Source organism: Spea bombifrons, chromosome 6 (assembly GCF_027358695.1).
Source record: "Spea bombifrons isolate aSpeBom1 chromosome 6, aSpeBom1.2.pri, whole genome shotgun sequence".
NCBI lineage: Eukaryota > Metazoa > Chordata > Amphibia > Anura > Pelobatidae > Spea > Spea bombifrons.
In genome coordinates, this window is record NC_071092.1 from 31,969,866 (window position 1) to 31,989,676 (window position 19,811).

General features: G+C 38.2%; 1 protein-coding gene across 1 annotated transcript; it reads right to left on the reverse strand.

The window, feature by feature from the left end:
* Nucleotides 1–9,353: 9,353 nt before the first annotated feature.
* Nucleotides 9,354–16,607, reverse strand: LOC128500931 (dimethylaniline monooxygenase [N-oxide-forming] 2-like). Its single transcript, XM_053470305.1, has 8 exons — nt 16,476–16,607; nt 14,812–15,000; nt 14,387–14,549; nt 13,665–13,807; nt 13,323–13,519; nt 10,406–10,761; nt 10,028–10,100; nt 9,354–9,714 (listed from the first exon to the last, which is right to left on the reverse strand). Exons 1-8 carry the CDS (start codon nt 16,605–16,607, stop codon nt 9,354–9,356), a joined length of 1,614 nt encoding a protein of 537 aa, XP_053326280.1.
* Nucleotides 16,608–19,811: the final 3,204 nt, after the last annotated feature.

Sequence of the window (19,811 nt, forward strand, 5' to 3'; positions counted from 1 at the left end):
CACATGCATGGGTTTGTCAGATTGTTTGGCTGGTAAAAGGCTACTTTTGGGGCATGCGTAATCCAGGTGGTCATTTGGTCATTCTGCCTCCATCTCCTCTTTGGAATATCTTTGAAGCGGGTTAACTCAATTTAACCCATTCAAACCATATATTTTTGAAAACTAGACACCCCAGGGTATTCCAAATGCTGTTATTTTAACCCTTTCCATGCACCAATTATAGAACTACACTTTGTCAAACTTTGTAATAGTATTTTTTTTTATTTTTTTTCCACACAAATTGTACTTTAGTTATAGATATACAGGTTCTGGTATATGCCACTGTCAAACAACACCCCAATGTGTGTTCAGGAACATCTCCTGAGTGCAGTGATACCCGACATGCATGGGTTTGTCGGGTTGTTTGAGATTTAAAATGCCACATTTGGGAAGTGCACTTTTTTTCTCCATTTTGGTCAGTCTGTACCTATGCCCTATCTTTGAGCTTGGCCACTCCAATTTACCCCATCAGCCATTTTTTTTTATATATTAGACACCCCTTGGGTATTTGAAGTGCTTTTATTTTAACTCTTTGTTGAGATTTTTGAGAAATTTTAGCACTTGCTCAAAATAATAAACTTTATTTTTTTATTTTATTTTATTTTTTTTAATACTTTTTTTATATTTTTTTTACACATTTTGCAATGTACTGGATGGTTCATCTAGTGACATCACTGCATAATTATTTTTAAATGTTAGCACATTTTTTTTTAATTTTTTTTCCATTTTTTATTTTTTTTTATTTTTTTTTTTGAATATTTTACTAATCACATAGTGATTAGAAAGCTGGGTTCCATTGACTTGCATGGTTGAATGCAGTACCTGTATTCAACCTGCAAGTGGAGCCAGAGTTCTCTAGAGGGTCTGGAGACCGTCTAGCTAACTCTATCATCTTTATTGTTTATTTTCCCGGGCCGCCGCCATCTTGCTTGATGGCGAAGATCACCGGCAGCTGCGGCTGTGACCGCTCTCCGGAGCGGTCACAGCCTATCCAAAGGTAAGTGTTTGGTGTCGCTGGATGCCTCCTGATCGAGGCATTCCAGCGACACCATTTAAGTTTAGGAGGCGATCGTCGATCGCCTCCTAAACGCTTTTAAAACGGGCGTCCGCCGCCATACAATGTATGGCGGCTGTTGACGCCCCGGGGAGGGGCCAGACATGGCCCCCGATGCCGATCTCGGCGTTACTGAATGCCTCGACATCGAGGCATTACAGTAACGCCGTTTAAGCGAAGAAAGTGATCGTTGATCACTTTCTAAGCTTATTTAATTTTATGACGGTTCTGAACCGGCAAAGGTCGCGAAGGGGTTAAAGACTTACATGACCCAGTCAAACCACATTCACTTATGTTCCACCTAAAGAAGCTAAAAGCCAATATCATATTGTGGTAAAAAAAAAACCATTTAACGGAGCGTGAAAACCCCAAGTTGAAGCCGACCTGCATAGAGGAGTGTGTATATTTTTTTCTAACTGCTTTTGTGTGTTTTTGAGGTGTGCAGCTTGATTGCATGCAGAAAATTGGGGACTGTCATGTCTCATGACTCATGGTTTATTTTGCAATTTGATTTATATGCTGTTTGCTACTGGCTATTATGTTATTTGTCCCTGCAGGGCTGCCTTAGTCAGGTTGTATTCAGCTAACCCCTCCCCTTTCCGGTTCATTCTGGTGCTGTTCATTATATTGTCTGTTAGCAGCCATTTTTATGTGATTTGTTAGCAAGAACTACTGTCTTTTCACCTGCATATCTGTACATATTTACAAGGATTGTCAGCCTGAAGATTAAAACTTTACATGTCAGTTTTGCTGAGCTGGCACGGTCTGCTGAACTTTCATTGTGTAAGTACTGGCCAATACAGACTTAGCAGTTGGTCTCAGGAACCCATATCTCACAGCTTTGTTAGTGAGGCAGAATAGGGACTCAGGCCCAAAAACGTTCATCATCACTAGTCTAAGGCCAGGGCAGGACTGGCCCACCGGGATACCGGGAAATTTCCCGGTGGGCCGGAAGGTTCGTGGGCTGGGCGGCCAGCAGACTAACAATGAAGACAGCTGCTGAGCGGCTGCAAATGGCATTGAACGCCTCCCTCGGTGCCAGGGGCGGGCTGGGCAGGGGGGCAATTGCCCCCCAGGCTGCCCGAAATCTAATCAAAGCGGCCGCTGCGTGCTGATGCGGCCGGCCGGCATCAGCACCCAGCAGTCGTGTGCGACGGCCGTCTAGTGATGGGAGCAGTGTGAGGGGTGAAAGCTCCGCCCCCTCGCACTGACCTTTCACCCCTCACGCTGCTCCCATCACTATGCGGCCATCAGATTGCTGGGAATGTAATCTGAACGGCCGCTGCGTGCTGATGCCGCCGGCCGCCTCTGCTTTAATACTTTTTTTTTACTTTATATGGCAAGCCGATCCAGTTTACCATATAAATAAAAAAAAAGTGTTAAAGTAGCTCCGGCCGGCGGCATCAGCACGCATCGGCCGTTTAGATTACATTCCCAGCAGTCTGATGGCTGCATAGTGATGGGAGCAGCGTGAGGTGGAAGCTCCGCCCCCTCGCACTCAGACTGCTGCAGCACCGGATGTCAGGTCAGTGGCATCCTGTCCGCATAGAGGAGAACAGTGTGCAGCTACCAGGAAGTCAAGAGAAGTAGAAGGTGAGTAAAATAATGTATTTTTTGTACTGTATAATGTTTTTTTGTATTTGTTAAAAACAAAAAAAATCGTCATGTGTGTGTATGTAAGTGTGTCCCCCTATATGCCACTCTGCCTCCAGAAATGCCTTATACCCCCCTATATGCCACTCTGTCCCATGATATGCCTTTTAACCCCCTATATGCCAGAGTTGCATATAGGGGTATAAGGCATTTCTGGGTGCAGAGTGACATATAGGGGGTCAAAAGGCATATCTGGAGGCAAAGTGGCATAAAGGGGGTTAAAAGGTATATCATGGGGCAGAGGAGCATATAGGAGGGTATAAAGCATATCGGGGAGGCAGAGTGGCATATAGGGGGCATAAGGCTTTTCTGGAGGCAGACTGCCCCATGATATGCCTTTTAACCTCCTTCATGCCACTCTGCCTCCAGAAATGCCTTATACCCCCTATATGCCACTCTGTCCCATGATATGCCTTTTAACCCCCTATATGGCAGAGTGGCATATAGGGGGTTAGAAGGCATATCATGGGACAGAGTGGCATATATTATTTTTTATTTAATATGCCAAGCTGGATCGGCTTGCCATAAAAAGTAAACAAAAATGTCCCATGATATGCCTTTTAACCTCCTATATGGCAGAGTGGCATATAGGGGGTTAGAAGGCATATCATGGGACAGAGGGGCATATAGGAGGGTGTAAAGCATATTGGGGAGGCAGAGTGGCATATAGGGGGCATAAGGCTTTTCTGTAGGCAGAGTGCCCCATGATGTGCCTTTTGACCCCTTTTATGCCACTCTGCCTCCAGAAATGCCTTATACCCCCCTATATGCCACTCTGTCCCATGATATGCCTTTTAACCCCCTATATGGCAGAGTGGCATATAGGGGATTAGAAGGCATATCATGGGACAGAGTGGCATATAGGGGTATAAGGCATTTCTGGATGCAGAGTGACATATAGGGGGTCAAAAGGCACATCTGGAGGTGGAGTGGCAAAAAGGGGGTTAAAAGGCATATCACGGGCAGAGGGGCATATAGGAGGGTTGAGGCATATCAGGGAGGCAGAGTGGCATATGGGGGGTATAAGGCATTTCTGGAGGCAGAGTGACATAGGGAGTAAAAGGCATTTTCTGGAGGCAGAGTGGCATATAGGGGGTTAGAAGGCATATCATGGGACAGAGTGGCATATAGGGGGTATAAGGCATTTCTGGAGGCAGAGTGGCATATAGGGGGTTAGAAGGCATATCAGGGGGCAGAGTGGCAAGCCTGGGGGCAGAGGTGCATAACTCGGGGGTAGGTTGTCAAATGAAAGGAAATAAAAACCAAACATGTCTCAATCATAGCTTTTATTAAATATGGAAAAAAATAGTCTACATGAATTAATAAAGAAATAAAAGTTTCTTACCAGAATATCGTGAAGAATAATGTGATCAATGTTTTGTTCCACTGAATAAAATGGAACTCTTTCATCTAAAAATGTTCGCAGTAGTAAATGTTTTGATCCCATTATGTGTAATGTATTTCATTTATTAGGGCCTTTTAACATTTTTGCTTTCTGGCATTTTAATACAAATAATGAGATAAAAAGAATGGCGAATAGTGTGACTCGGGTGTGTATAAGGGGTGCGTGTGGGTATAAGAGCTTCACCGTGAGATAAACTATATGGGGCCGGTCTCCAAATTTTTCCAGGGCTGCTTTTCAGTCCCAGTCCGGCCCTGTCTAAGGCTTTTTGAAGACTCCAAATTCAACTCCTGAACGAACCATATTTATTTGAGAAAATAGAACTTGGTGGTACTTAGCACCAAAAAGGCTGTGGAAGATTCATGGACATCTACAGAAATGTGTTTTTTTATGGGGGGGGGGGCATAATATTCATTTTATCATCCTCTGCCCCTTCTCGACATGAAAGGGAGGAACAAAGTCATTATCAGATTCAGTGAAGAGCAGGCATGCAAATGGCTGAGAAATCTGATGCACAAGCCTAATAGAAGGCATTGTCTGATTTGAGTGCTGCAATTTCTAATGTTTTTATGTTAACACTATTAAATTTAACAGATTATTCATACACATATGATCAAGGCACTGCAACTGAATCATGAAAAAACATATAGAATCTGCATTTAGTGCTAACATGCCCAAACAAATTATATTCCATAGAGGAATATAAGACATAAAGGGGGGTAGAGATGGAAGGCTTGATGAATATATGACAAAAAAGGAGGCAAGAGATGGCAGGCATGGAGGAATATAAGGCAAGGTGAAAGAGATGGGAGGCATGGAGGTGTGACAGGACGCCATGTACCACGACTGGGTAATCCTGTTAAGCCGTGCTTCCTTCTGCCACCAACGGTTAATCCCTTAGAGGGGGGCCGCTGCACCGGAGCTGTGTTGGTGCATGATCTATGGTTTTTAGGCCTCAAGTCATCCATGAAAACCACTTCTGACTTCTCAGGATAATAGATGGGTATACTTTGGCCTCACTTTTTTCTTCCAGTGCTGAGCTGATGGCACTGCTGGGCATCTTCACAGAGAAGAGAAGTAAGCATTGTGACAGAATGACCTGTCATACAGGGGCCCAAGGTACTCAGAGATGGCTCCAGCCTGGCTGCCAAACAGGCAGGAACTCCATTGTGTAAAGTAATCCCATTAACAGGATGGCTACCAGGGGGATATTCAGTAGCTAAAGGGGATTAAAGGTTGGGTTGTCTACATGTATCTGTTAATTTATGTTAATGAAGGTCTGTGGCTATATCAGTCTATGTTTTACAACAATAAACTGTTCATTCCTGCTGTACTCAGTTCAAGGTAGTTGTGTCTACTTATTGGGTACACATAGCAGGGTTCCAAGGTGCACATGCTGACTGGTGCTGGAAGTGATTCCGGGGACAACAGGAGGATACATGTGGGTGATCTCTGGGAGTTACTACAGCTCTCTTGGTGAACCCGTTACAAGCATGATGTGTTTTTTATTTGCTGCACTAAGTTTCTTGGCCAACCGCTATACCTGCAGTACTCAACATTGCCTGGAAACTCCTGTATGCCTTGAAACTTCTGCCTAGAAGACACCTTGCTAATGCAGTAACAATGGCATACAATTGCCATGAGCATCAATAGATACCTCCCTTTCAGTACACAAAGGGGAAATATTTTTGCACCTTGTTGACCATACTTTCAAAAAGCTTGACCAGCCACGTTCCTGGCAAAAATGGGAGACTCTGGGAGAAGTGCCCGCTTTATCATTTCCCTGGATCGACACCCAAATGCTCCATGTCGTGGGAACGGGGTCCTGACACACCCACTACCAGCCTATTTCACCTTTAAATGGGGGTGTTTCCTGATGGACCACCCCCTGATGTCAGCAGGTTGTCCTGGGCATGTCCTGCAAGGGTAGGCTCCAGATAGACGGAACCCAAATGTTCCCTTGTATGCTTGAAGTTTTGCCACCAAAAACATGTGTGTGACATTCTTGGTCACTCTTTACTGAGATAATGCTTATCGTGGCCCCCTTCTCCTTAAAATGAGACACAGACGATGCTTAATACATAACAATCGTTTATTAAAAGTCAGCTATGGATAAATATGTCCACAGTGAAGGCCATTCTTTCAACCACACTGTGACAATCATATAAATGTAATTTGCATATTAACCATAATAAAGACCACCAAAGCATTATTACAAACATCATACCTCATTATAATTGTGTAACTTTATACCAATAATTTGCCTTTATGGCAATGTAAACAAGTACCATACCCAATTCCAACCAAACATAACTTATACCACTTAAACAGATATTGACCACCATGCTGGCATAGATGTATTTCATAAGGGAAGAGTTGTCACCCTCGGCAAGCCCCTTACATAATGCCCCATGCATGTGACCGCAACCAACCAGATACCTGGAGGCTTCTGCAAGGAGCAACAGAAGTTATGAGAGAGACGGAAGGTAACCTCAAAAGTGGTGCCTGCACCCACCTCTGTCATGAGGCCCCTACGTCTGAGTGTCCCTACCTCTGGGGCTGTCCAGGGTGTCTTATAGAAGTAGTACCAATGTCGCAAGCAAAGCAGGACCTAGATGTGTGCAGGCCAGCTCTAGAGTGGTTTTCCCCCTACTGTGGGGAAATAGTATTTGTAATAATTGCAGGGTAGGGCTAGCATTATTCTGCCCCAGGCTTGAATTGTTTGACAACATAAGTAATTTAACTGTCAAAATATGTGTAATCTGTATTGTACATCTTCTATTACAAAGCAGTTTAATATGGTAGGTCGTATGTATGCCAAGCACTTGTTTATGCGTTACTGTCAATGTAGAACAAAAACAATGAATACACATTACCCAAGAAGTTGTTATTTGTATCTTGGCAATATAAAGTAGAAACATTCTAAATACTTCCATAGCTAAAATTAAGATTCTTACCAAACCATCAAATTTTCAGCCGAACTGAATTCTGATATTACAGTCAGTGCCCTCAACATAACATCTATCTAGTAAGTTTTCTCAACCATTTAATCATGCATTCCTCATTTTTAAAACTGTTATTCAATAACAACATTGAAAAAATATGTTAAAATAATGGCATTTCTAAAAAGTCAATGAATTTACACTGCACCCTGGGCAATCTCATTTTGGTACAATGGAATTGCCTTCTTTAGGAGGTGAAGACCCAAATTCCCTTCTCCTCTTTCCTCTCCTGATGTGCCTCTTTCTATGTGCTTAGAAAAGTTTTTTGAGTATGAGTGTGTCCCATTGTTCTACAGTCCTAAAATCTGCAATAATAAATCTAGAAGTAATACATCTCGAAAAAACTCTGGCTTCTAACACCTCTAACTACACCCCCCCCCTAAACCAACAGAGGAGGCTAATGTATCTCTCACATGGAAATCACTACAGTCCATGTGGTCAATGAATTCCAGCTCCAAAATGTCCTCTCTCTGTCTATAATATCAAAAAAAATCTAACTGGCCTATTGAGCAGTGGTATACTGGGGAGCCTGACCACCCAACAGTCCCCTATTTTAAATCAGAGGGGCTGCTAAATACATACAAGATTTGCAAGGATTATGAAAATAGTCCTTAAGGCATACTTCCCGTATGTCCCATTTTTGGACCTCATATGCAAATGTATTTATGTGTGCCTGGAAAGAAAAAGGGTTTTTTTTTAGAGAAAATAATGCTTGCAGATAATTTATCACCTGGAATGGACGATACATAGATGATTTACTATTCATATGGCAGGGTAGCGAAATTGATCTAAATTATTTTGTAAAAACTAAAATGCAAACAATTTAAATGTAAAATTCTCTATGCAATATAATTTAGAAAAAATTACATTTTTGGATCTAAATTTGTATATAGATAGATCTACTAATTGTATTTTGTAAAGAATATAATAGAAAACCCAACAGCTAGAAACAGATTATTACATGCAGCCAGTTGTCACTTCAAACATATAACATGAAATATACCAATTGACTTTAAAAATCAAACTGTTTTTCTTGAGCAAAGCTATAAGCCATGCATGAAACCAAAAAAATGTTGATCAGTTTTGGGACTCAAAAATAATGATTTATTTTTGGTACTGTTACTTTTAACGCTCAATGTTTCCCTTATTAGGGCAAGATCCTGGCTATAAAAAAGTGATTGAATCAGTGAAAAGGTTTACAGCTGGAAAAGCCATTTTGTTCTAAAAACAAATCAAAAAGCATGTTGGTTGAAAGATATACAAAACAGACCTAAAATGAAGAGAACCAATACTGTCGTTTAATATACTTTGCAGGGACTTCTCCACTCCATGTGGTCACAATATACTGTATGTAGGTATACAGTGTCATCAATAGCTGTAATGACACAATCTCAGCCCTTGACAACAGAACACACAATTTTCAGGGTAATGCCTATTATTGGATTTTTCATCTAGGTAGTAGACGACCATATGGAATGAATTCTTAATGTGACATTTCCTATTTTATAATAGATATGTATGTATATATATATTTATATATATATATATATATATATACACATATGGTATAAACATATCAATATATATATTACTACACAAATAAATCATATATATATATAGTTTTTGTGTATTAATGATTAATTATATAGATTGCATCTATGCATAATTCAATTCTTAAGTTTATTTTTCTTTATGGGTGTTGTATGAATTGCTAATAGCTAATCATGATGCATACATGATGAAATTAGTATTGCATGTTACCTCACACTTATGAGTAAGCACTAAATGAGATGCAAAACAATTATTTAAGTAATTATTATTAGAAAGTAACTCCAGAGCCCCTCTCTCTTTTTTTTTACATATCCCTAAACCTAGACTTATTTTGGACTAGGGATCTGGATGAACTAGCAAGAAGAAGCCTATGGTCTGGTAAGAAATATCCATTAATTGACACTTATTCATGTAGCGTGAAATATTAATTGTAAGCTGGACCCCCTATCAAGAGGGTTGAGCTGTTGGTTCCATCAATGCATTGAGAGTGTGACCCATTGGTTTTGCCTGACTTTAGTCTAGAGGAAGCCACCAGAAAAGTAAATAAAGTATATAGATAGATACATACATATATATAATGTATATAAATTGCCCATAAGGATTACCTGTACCATTTGGTACTATAGCCAGCCTACATAATTTCTGAAGATGTTTAACTTTTTATCCAAAAAGCTAAAAGTGAAATCACAAGGAAGAAGATCCAGGGCAAGATCGATAAAGGCAAAAGAGTCAACACAGGAGAACATGACTTTTCTCGTTTGCCTCTTGTTCTCAGAGGCTTTTCGATACGATCCCATTGGGTCATAATGGCATCCCTTGCTCCAGCCCACTTTCCAGGACCAGTTAAACGATATTGATAAGAATTCAGTGGTCCAAAGAAAACTTTCAGAGCCAAAACTGGATCTGTCAGAAGCAGTTTCAGGATGTTTGGCTTTACTTTAATCTGTGACGCCAATTCATCCAAATATGTAACGTAGTTCATACGTCGGGAATTCTCTTTTGCTGACCCAAACCTTGACGGGAAAAAATAAGCCAGATCTTTAAACAAAACTCTTCAATTAACAATTACAAATTTAGATAAATGAAAGGACAGATAGGTAAGTAGCTACATTTAGAGAAAGGATATAAATGAAAGAGTGGCTATTCAATAAACAGAAATTTGGATGGGATGAGACCAGCAAGTCATACTTGGTTAACAAGCAGATGGTAAAGCTCAGTAACCTGTCATGGCTACACACATTTGAACCCATGCATATCCAGGAAAAGTGTTATATTTAAATTGAGGTGGTTTTATACTACTTCTTCTGAAATAAAAATAAAACATACCATTTAATTCTGAATTTCTCATCACTGACTAAGTAATTCTTCATCTCGTCTTTGCTTGGAAGCTCAAGTAATCCTAAAAAACAAGAGAAATATTAAAACATAATTTATTTCAATATGTAGTTAAATGCCGTGTCCAACAATATTCTTTTGTTACTGGAAAGGTTTTTAATATGCATTTCAATAAGCATAATGTTATCCTGAATATAAGACAAAGAACCATTGAGGTTTTACATTGGAAATAAAAACAAGCAAACAAGAAAGGCTGACTGGTTATTATGAAATTCTGTTTCTAGTTGGCCTAAACATAAGTATATCAGTTCTTAAGAAATGTAATATAAAGTTAGTGTATTATAGTTAAATTGTTAATATAGTACTGACCTTTAAAGAGCCTAGTAGCCCAACGGTTCTGAAGTTCAGCAGCTACCATGATTGACCCAACTGGCTGAATAAAACCAATGAAAGCTAATGTGGGTTTTTCAATGTCGACAGGAATTATTTTTTTGTATAAAAATCCTTTACTGTTATCCATTTTAATGACGGATTCGTCCAGGAATGGAAATGATAGATTATATCCTGTGGCAAAGATGACAATGTCAATATTGTCTACTGTTGTACCATCTGAAAACTGGACTGATGTCTCCATAAATTTAATTACTCCAGGCTTCATAATTATCGATCCTGACAGAATGCGACTCGGGAGCTCTTCATTAACCAATGGCTCTTTTGTCATGGCTCTGTAAACAACAAAATTACAAAATTCACAACATTTAATACTATCAGAAAGAACATGTTGTCGTGATGACAAAATATGGAGTAACCTTGCATAATATAGGAAAATAAACAAGAATCCCATGTTAACCCCTTAAGGACCGGGCTCATTTTTCGTTTTGTACCCTGTGGGACCGAGGCTGTTTTGACACTTTTGTGGTGCTTGTGTTCAGCTGTAATTTTCTCCTCACCCATTTAGTGTACCCACATAAGTTATATATTGTTTTTTTCAGGACAAGATGGGCTTTCTTCAGATACCATTATTCTGATCGTATCATCTTATTTACTATAAAAAAAATAAAAAAAACATGGTGAAAAATTGAAAAAAAAACACATTTTATGACTTTTATTTGAAAAATCTTTTACTCACCTAAAAAAGCAAGTAAAAAAACTAGCTAAATAGATTCTACTACTTGTCCTGAGTTTAGAAATACCCAATGTTTTAGAAGCAGCGTTTTATGATTTCCAAATCTTTTTTAACAAATCTGGTCAGTCTGCCTCCATCTCCTCTTTGGAATATCTTTGAAGCCGGTTAACTCAATTTAACCCCCTCAAACCATATATTTTTGAAAACTAGACACCCCAGGGTATTCCAAATGCTGTTATTTTAACCATTTCCATGCACCAATTATAGAACTACACTTTGTCAAACTTTGTAATAGTAATTTTTTTTTTTTTTCACACAAATTGTACTTTAGTTATAGATATACAGGTTCTGGTATATGTCACTGTCAAACAACACCCCAATATGTGTTCAGGAACATCTCCTGAGTGCAGTGATACCCGACATTCATGGGTTTGTCGGGTTGTTTGAGATTTAAAATGCCACATTTGGGAAGTGCGCTTTTTTTCTCCATTTTGGTCAGTCTGTACCTATGCCCTATCTTTGAGCTTGGCCACTCCAATTTACCCCATCAGCCATTTTTTTATATGTTAGACACCCCTTGGGTATTTGAAGTGCTTTTATTTTAACTCTTTGTTGAGATTTTTGAGAAATTTTAGCACTTGCTCAAAATAATAAACTTTATTTTTTTATTTTATTTTATTTTTTAATACTTTTTTTATGTTTTTTTTTACACATTTTGCAATGTACTGGATGGTTCATCTAGTGACATCACTGCATAATTATTTTTAAATGTTAGCACATTTTTTTTATTTTTTTTTTCCATTTTTTATTTTTTTTATTTTTTTTGAATATTTTACTAATCACATAGTGATTAGAAAGCTGGGTTCCATTGACTTGCATGGTTGAATGCAGTACCTGTATTCAACCTGCAAGTGGAGCCAGAGTTCTCTAGAGGGTCTGGAGACCGTCTAGCGAACTCTTTCATCTTTATTGTTTTTTTTCCCGGGCCGCCGCCATCTTGCTGATGGCGAAGAACACCGGCAGCTGCGGCTGTGACCGCTCTCCGGAGCGGTCACAGCCCATCCAAAGGTAAGTGGTGTCGCTGGATGCCTCCTGATCGAGGCATTCCAGCGACACCATTTAAGTTTAGGAGGCGATCTCAGCGTTACTGAATGCCTCTACATCGAGGCATTACAGTAACGCCGTTTAAGCGAAGAAAGTGATCGTTTTCCTGATACAGACACTCGGACCTTAATTAGTCATTGGTCTTATCTTGGATTCAGGTCTGTCCCATGCATGTTTAAACTCACTGTGTTAGCTCCTACCATTTCTGATAGAGGCCGTTCTATTTATCTGCCACCCTTTCGGTAATTTAAAACTGTAAAACATTTTTACATTTCATTTCACGGACTTGTTAGTTTTAGTGTACTTTCAGGTTTTTTTTCTGTTGCAAACTGAAATTTTGTTCCTCTCCTTAACTTAATGACTTGGAACCTGACTCAGATTTTCTCATGCAACCATTAATTATAACTTGTGGCACTTTATAACTGGAAGTCATTAAATTATGGAAAAGGATTGGGAGGACAAAAAAATAAATAAATACAAATATAAAGGTATTTTTTTACTTGACATGCTATAGCTTGTTTCACTGTTGTCATTAAATTAAATGAGGTGAGAATCAACAATTAAAAATGGAAGAGGATGTGACTGACAGGTCACAGTAGTTTAAAGCCTGTAAACTAAATATACAGCATTACTTTACGCCATTACATTATGCACATGCATACAATACTGGACAGAGTCACACTACCTTATATTAATGCAAAGTACACAATCCAATCACACTAAACCAAAGATACACATGCTTACTACCTTATACACAGTCACACCACCCTATACACATGCAAAGTACACAATGCAGTCAAAGTACCCTAGCTACAATATACTAAACAATACACAGCAACTTAACCCTATACACAAGCTTACTATCCTATACACAGTAACACTACTCTGTACACATGTATAACACATGTACACTGTATAACATGAAAGGCTAAAACATGGATTACCCTTGCATCCAAAAAAAAACAAATTAGAACAACTCAGCACAATAACAATCACTCAATGTAACATAACGGTAAGGATACTCAAATCTTATCAAAATCACAGATTTTAATTTACCCTTCTGGTTCAAAGTCATAGAGATGATGGTTGAACTGATTATTCATTTGCTTCTTAAATAACCACTGTGATACAGCAAGTGGTAGAATGCTTTGGATCCAGCTCTTATATCGAGTAAGAAGAAGTACATCATAAGGGTATCCTTTACTTCCAAGGCGGCGTAAAACCCAAACACCCCTCTTTGTGCTGAGGTATACCTGGGAAGATACATTCGTAAAAGGTAGCATTGAAAGACCTTTGACATTACTCAATGGTAGTTTAACGTGCGTCTTAGAGAATGAAACACTAAATGAAAGGCCTACTTTTTATTTTTGTAAATGCACATAGATGAAATAAAATTACCTGGGAAGCTCTGGTACAGAGCTCAGTAGATAGATCAACTCCGCTGTTACCCATTCCTATGATTAACACTTTTTTCCCATCAAATCCAATTGGTCTCTTGTATTGTCGAGAGTGTAGAATTTTTCCCTTAAACTTGTTTATACCTTGGTGTAAAGAAGATGAAATCAATGAATTCAATGGAAAGAAAAGCGTTCCCTCTCTTAGTGTTAATAGTGTGTTGTATAGTGGGGGAGCAGAGTATGTTTCCATAGGGTGTTGTGGTCATTTATTGGGCAGTGCCCAACATATAAATGCATCATGGACCCCATTGCAAATGAGCAAATGTACCCCACAAACACTCATTTTGTTTCATTTTCGTTTAGTCAAACTAAATGGATGGCTCCTGTGAATTGAATCTGTCACTTTCCATTGGCACAATATTTTACATTTTTATATACTAAATAAATCTATATAATTGATCTGTTGCTCTGAAACAAAAATCTCAGGTTCCATAGGCAATTGGACTTTTGGCAAACAAAAACCACTGGCTATAGGTAGTGCTATGCTAAAAGCTGTAACACATGTCAGCAAATAAGTAGAGGAGCAGAGAAATGGGGTAAAAGAACCAGGTTTTTTTTGGAGCCATATGTTGAGGGCTTTGAGCGACAAAGTGATACAAAAGCCCTATTTAGCTCATCAATTCAAAACCACTATTAATTTTGAAATGACACGTAAAGATGTACCTGGAAAAGCATCCATTGGTAATAAAGGATCCACATGTTGACCAGAGCAAATCATAACTGCGTCAAAGATGGTTGTATGTTTTTTGTCATCTGATTCAGTGATAACAACCCACTGCCCAGTCTGCTTAAAATCCAAATGCTTCTCCACACTGCAAACCACTGTCTATACAACATATTAAATATTGATTAGCAGATTTACAAATTACAAATAAACAATTTTCCTGCTTGCAATTACTTCCACCTTACATATGAAAAAAAAACCATTAAATACAATACACTATTAATTAGCTTGTTATTAATGATGATGATGATGATAATGATAATTATTCCCATGTAAATGCTAAACTAAATTCAGTACGTCCTTAAACAGTTAGAGTATGTCATGTTGACACTATATCAGTTACAGACATGCTGTTAAAACCCACCTTAAATTTTATGTATTTCAGCAACTGAAAATGTTCTGCATATAACTTGCAATATTCCAAATATTTTACGTGAGGTAGGAAGTTAGGGAAATCCTCTGGTATTGGAAAATCACTGAAACTTATTGTTTCTTTAGAAACGTTGCTGACCAAAGATTTGTAGATGCTGGGTCTGCCATCTTCTGGATCCTCCTAAAATAAAAATGATCCAGCGTTTTATTAAAATTTTACATTTTTATATACTAACTAAATCTATCTGATTGCTCTGTCGCTTTGAAACAAAAATGTCAGGTTCCATAGGCAATTCTGGAATTTATTTTGTTATTATTCTGTCTCTCACTGTTCAAATAAAGCTACCATTAAAATTATAGACTGATCGTGTCTTTAGCAGTGGGCAAACGTACAAATTCAGCAGGGGATCAAATCATTTTTTCCTTCACTGTAACTATATTGTGGGTGACTCAAGGTGTTCTATTTTTTTAGGGATCTCACAGCTGTTGATCTCACATCTGTCCCATGATATGCCCCTGGCATATAGGGGTATAAGGTATTTCTGGAGGCAGAGTGGCATATAGGGGGTTAATAGGCATTTCTGGAGGCACAGTGGCATATAGGGGGTTAAAAGGCAATTCTGGAGGCACAGTGGCATATAGAGGCTTAAAGGGCATATCATGGGGCACAGTGGCATATAGGAGGGTATAAGGCAAATCAGGGAGGCAGAGTGGCATATGGGGGGTATAAGGCATTTCTGGGGACAGAGTGGCAAGCCTGGGGGCAGATATTCATTACAGGGGGGCAATAAAAAAAAAATCTCAATCATAGATTTTATTAAATGTTAAAAAATTGTTTACATAAATTAATAAAGAAAAAAGTTTCTTACAAGAATATCGTGAAGAATAATGTGATCACTGTTTTGGTCCACTGAATAAAATGGAACTTTTTCAACTAAAAATGTTTGCAGTAGCAAATGTTTTGATTCTATTATGTCTAATGTATTTCATTTATAAGGGCTTTTTAACACTTTTGCTTTCTGGCATTTTAATACAAATGAAGTGATACAAAGAATGTTTTATAGTTATTTGTATGGCTCGGGTATGAATAAGGGGTGCGTGTGGGTATAAGAGTTCGACCGCGAGATAAACTATATGGGGCTGCTCTCCAAATGTTTCCGGGGCTGCTTTTCAGTCCCAGTCTGGCCCTGGTCTTATGGGCATGCAATGAACTAAACCTTTATATTTGCATTAGTGTCACGTCCTAGATCTAGCCTGAATGTTTATTTTCTATCCTCGTTTGCTTCATGGTTGCCTGTATCCCTGTCATTTACATCCGTTTTCCTTGACTGTACCATCAGACTTGGCCTGAACATGGATCCTACGGGTTGGTTTACACTTATCTTTGTTTTTGTACTGGAGAAATACTCATCAAAAAATTGATAATATTTATTAAAGACCAGTCCTATATACAGATTTCCTGTCTGTCTTTAATTGTGGAAATTATTTTTCATTCTTTTCCCTTTAACTTTACTTCTTCTATTTCCTAGATAATAAAATTATTTTCAGATAATTTAATTTCTTGTTAGACTGTTCTATTAAGATATAATTTATTTTCATTTCAGATAATTTAGGTGTAAGCAGTAGGCTTTTTTTTAATGGCAAACGTAGACTTACTCTGAAGTTCCAGAGCCCTCCAATGTCGTCACCTCTTTCAAAGCATGTGGGTTCTAAACCTTCTTCCAAACAGCTTTTGATAGCTGTGAGACCACTAACACCGGCTCCAATAATTCCAACGGTCTTAACCATTGTGTCCACTTTATTATTATTTCTTTGTGTTCCGAGATACTTGTCAGTAAAGTGTTGACAGCCTTAGGAAAAGCAAATCACATTAAATAATGAATTCGATTCGAAGGAGTAATATTTTTTATAATATAATTGTTACAATATGTCATAAAATATGAATGTACTATAGAAACTAGGGTGGGATGATAATTGACAGTAGTGACAGTAGTGACAGTTTGTCTATAAATCATTAAACAGAGATCATGAGAAATTCATCAACTCCAGGTAATCTATTAAAAAGGGCACATTTGTAAATATTGGGAGGACAAAATGTACAGCAGGCGCATCCAGGAACAAAGGTTACCAAATACCAATACAACTGTATCCTAGCCACATGCCTAGTCTGCTTTATCAAGAATCCAGTCCTGATAATGCCAATGATAGGAATTCCTATGGGTATATGCTACTGTTTTCATTATTATATTTAAAGATTAAAATATGCAGTCTATGTTTATTCTAAATCTTCCTTCTATATTAATTACCATAGAAGCAGCCTTTTTAACTTTTTGTTCTTTGGATCTACATGATTATTCTTCTTTGTTTGTTTGTTTTTTTTCCAAAGTATTTTTATCCGTGTTTTAAGCAATAGAACAGGCATGGTGGATAATAATATTGCAATACAATGTATCTTGCAGAGATATAAAAAATATTAATAAAAATGTAAAACACAAATGTGACTCATGTGTTATTGCATTTAGAATTAATATTCCGCAAGGTGTTAATTCATATTAAATATAGGGGGGGGGGCAGAAAAAAAGAACATATGCCAACAGTGACATTTAGAAGGCTACCAACAGCTTCTACAAGATCTGCAGTCTTTAACAATAGGCATAAGCAGTAATGATTACTACAAAGTTGGGTCTTAAATAGCCTTAATACTGCATGCCACACAACTACCCAGTGTCTGGTTAAAATTTTGTTTAAAAAACATGCATAACGTTGTGTTCTCATCTTGCGTTGTGTGTCCGTGTGTTGGTTATAAGTGAATTTATATTTTGTATACAACTTTATGGGTAGGTTTACTTGCACTTTGTGTATGAAGCATTGCGAATGATGATGAAATGAATGAAGGAAACATACTAACTCTTGTTTTTTGTTTTTCATAAACATAAAAAAAATCGACACATATCCGGGGTCAAGGTCAAGAAAGAACAGTAAGCTTTAAGAAAATCACACATAGGTTGCCCAGAGTACATCATTTTGACAATGGAAAATACAAAAAAAATGTAAATTGGTTAACTTTTAGTGGGCATGAGAAGTCAAATTACTTAGATAAATAATAGAAAAATATGAACAGTATTATTAACTTTCTAAGGAGCAGCAAAGCCAATTAAATCTCATTTCAATTACAGTTTCATGCATCAGAATTACCAGAATTCAACACTTTTGTTCCTTGAGATTGTGAGTTTCTGAAATATAAATCTTATACAATAATCTAATGTTATTCTTTGGGTACTTACTGTCTGAAGTAAGAATTGGTATGTTTCCTCGACCACCTGTGCTTATATATTTATCGTGGTTTCCACAAAGGATCTACAAAAATTTACTTAAGTAGTACTGGAAAAAGTTGTAGGGAACAGAGAGATGGATATTTTGTGAAGGTTGAGAAGCTCTTCACACTTATATTAGCTTTTGAACAGTCGAAGACACACCCCGTTTCATAGAGAATCATATGAACATGTAGCATTGGTTTTGTTGAATAGCTCTAAGGCCCAGGGCTTGAGCTTAGCTTGAAGGAAATCATGCAATTGTTTTTTTATGTAAACGCTAATCCCTTTGCAACAGAGGAGTGTGGTATTTATTTCACAATATCTGTAACCTAATCCTGCAAACTTTAATTAATTCACGTATTTTGATTGAAAAGTTAAACAGCAAGAAAACATGTTTGAGTATGTAGATTTAGAGCAGGTGTCACATGGTAAAATAAATATATTTCTCTGAACATTGTTTTATAAAGTAATGTAGAGTAGAATTGAAGAAGGTTTTGTTTCATTGTGTTTTAACAAGCTCAATTTATCTGCAGACATGAAGGTTTGTATTATCATCTGATTATCATTCTAAGTGTTCTTAATGCCATGATGTGCCAGGCACGTCATTGGAAGTTAACTGACCATTTTTGTGTGATGTGCCTGGCCCTTCATAGGCCAGTAAGTGGTTTAACAGAACTAAGGGATAATTTACATACAATAGTCACAGCAAAACATACACATTTCTCAATCAGGCCTTCATTTGCACACTGCTCAAGTATTTCCACTCTGCTCACCTCAGTTCAATAGGGGGTCACTATTACAGTCTCTGGGAAAGATAGTCAACACGGAGGTTCCCTGACTTTTGACTGAAACTGGTTGGACATCAAATCTTGGTGCAAATACTGGCCATAGAGGTCTCTGTAAATCCTAATCTGTAACATACCACCCATAAAACTCTCTGAAAATTTTTTTTTTTTCAAATCTGGTAATTCTTCCCCATGTGCTATTTCGGGTATCTTTGAAGCTGGCCAATTGCAATTTACCTCATGAAACCATATATTGTTGAAGACACCCCAGGGTATTTCGAATGCTAGTATTCTAACTCTTTCCATGCACTAATTCTACCACCAGTCTTTGTCAAACTTTGTGGTAGTCATTTTTTTCACACACATTTTACTTCAGGTGTGAATTAACAGGTCCTGGTATACGTCACTGTCACACAACATCCCAATATGTATTCAGTAACCTCTTCTGAGTACAGTGGTACTACCCATACATGGGTATGCCTGGCAAAAGGGCCTCATTTGGGGCATGCACATTTTTCATTGTTGAACTTTGACATTTGGTGATCCACTGCCCATCCCCTATTTGGTACATCTCTGAGCCCGGCCAATGCCCTATAAAACCATATATTTGTAAAAAAAAATAGTCACCCCAGGGTATTTCAAATTCTGGTTATTTTAACTATTTCCATGCACTAATTCTGCCACTGGCCTTTGTCAAAGTTTGCATTAGTACTTTTTTTGTGTATTTTTCCCATACATGTTGTAATTTAGGCAGTAATGTACCTAGCGGGAAGCGGTCTGCCCCGGGTGCCGCTCATCAGGAAGGTGCCACCGCGCCGGCACCTGGGGCTAGAGGAGCAGGCTCAGTTGGGGAGATCAAGGATCTCCCTCTAACTGGCTTAAAGGCAATCAAA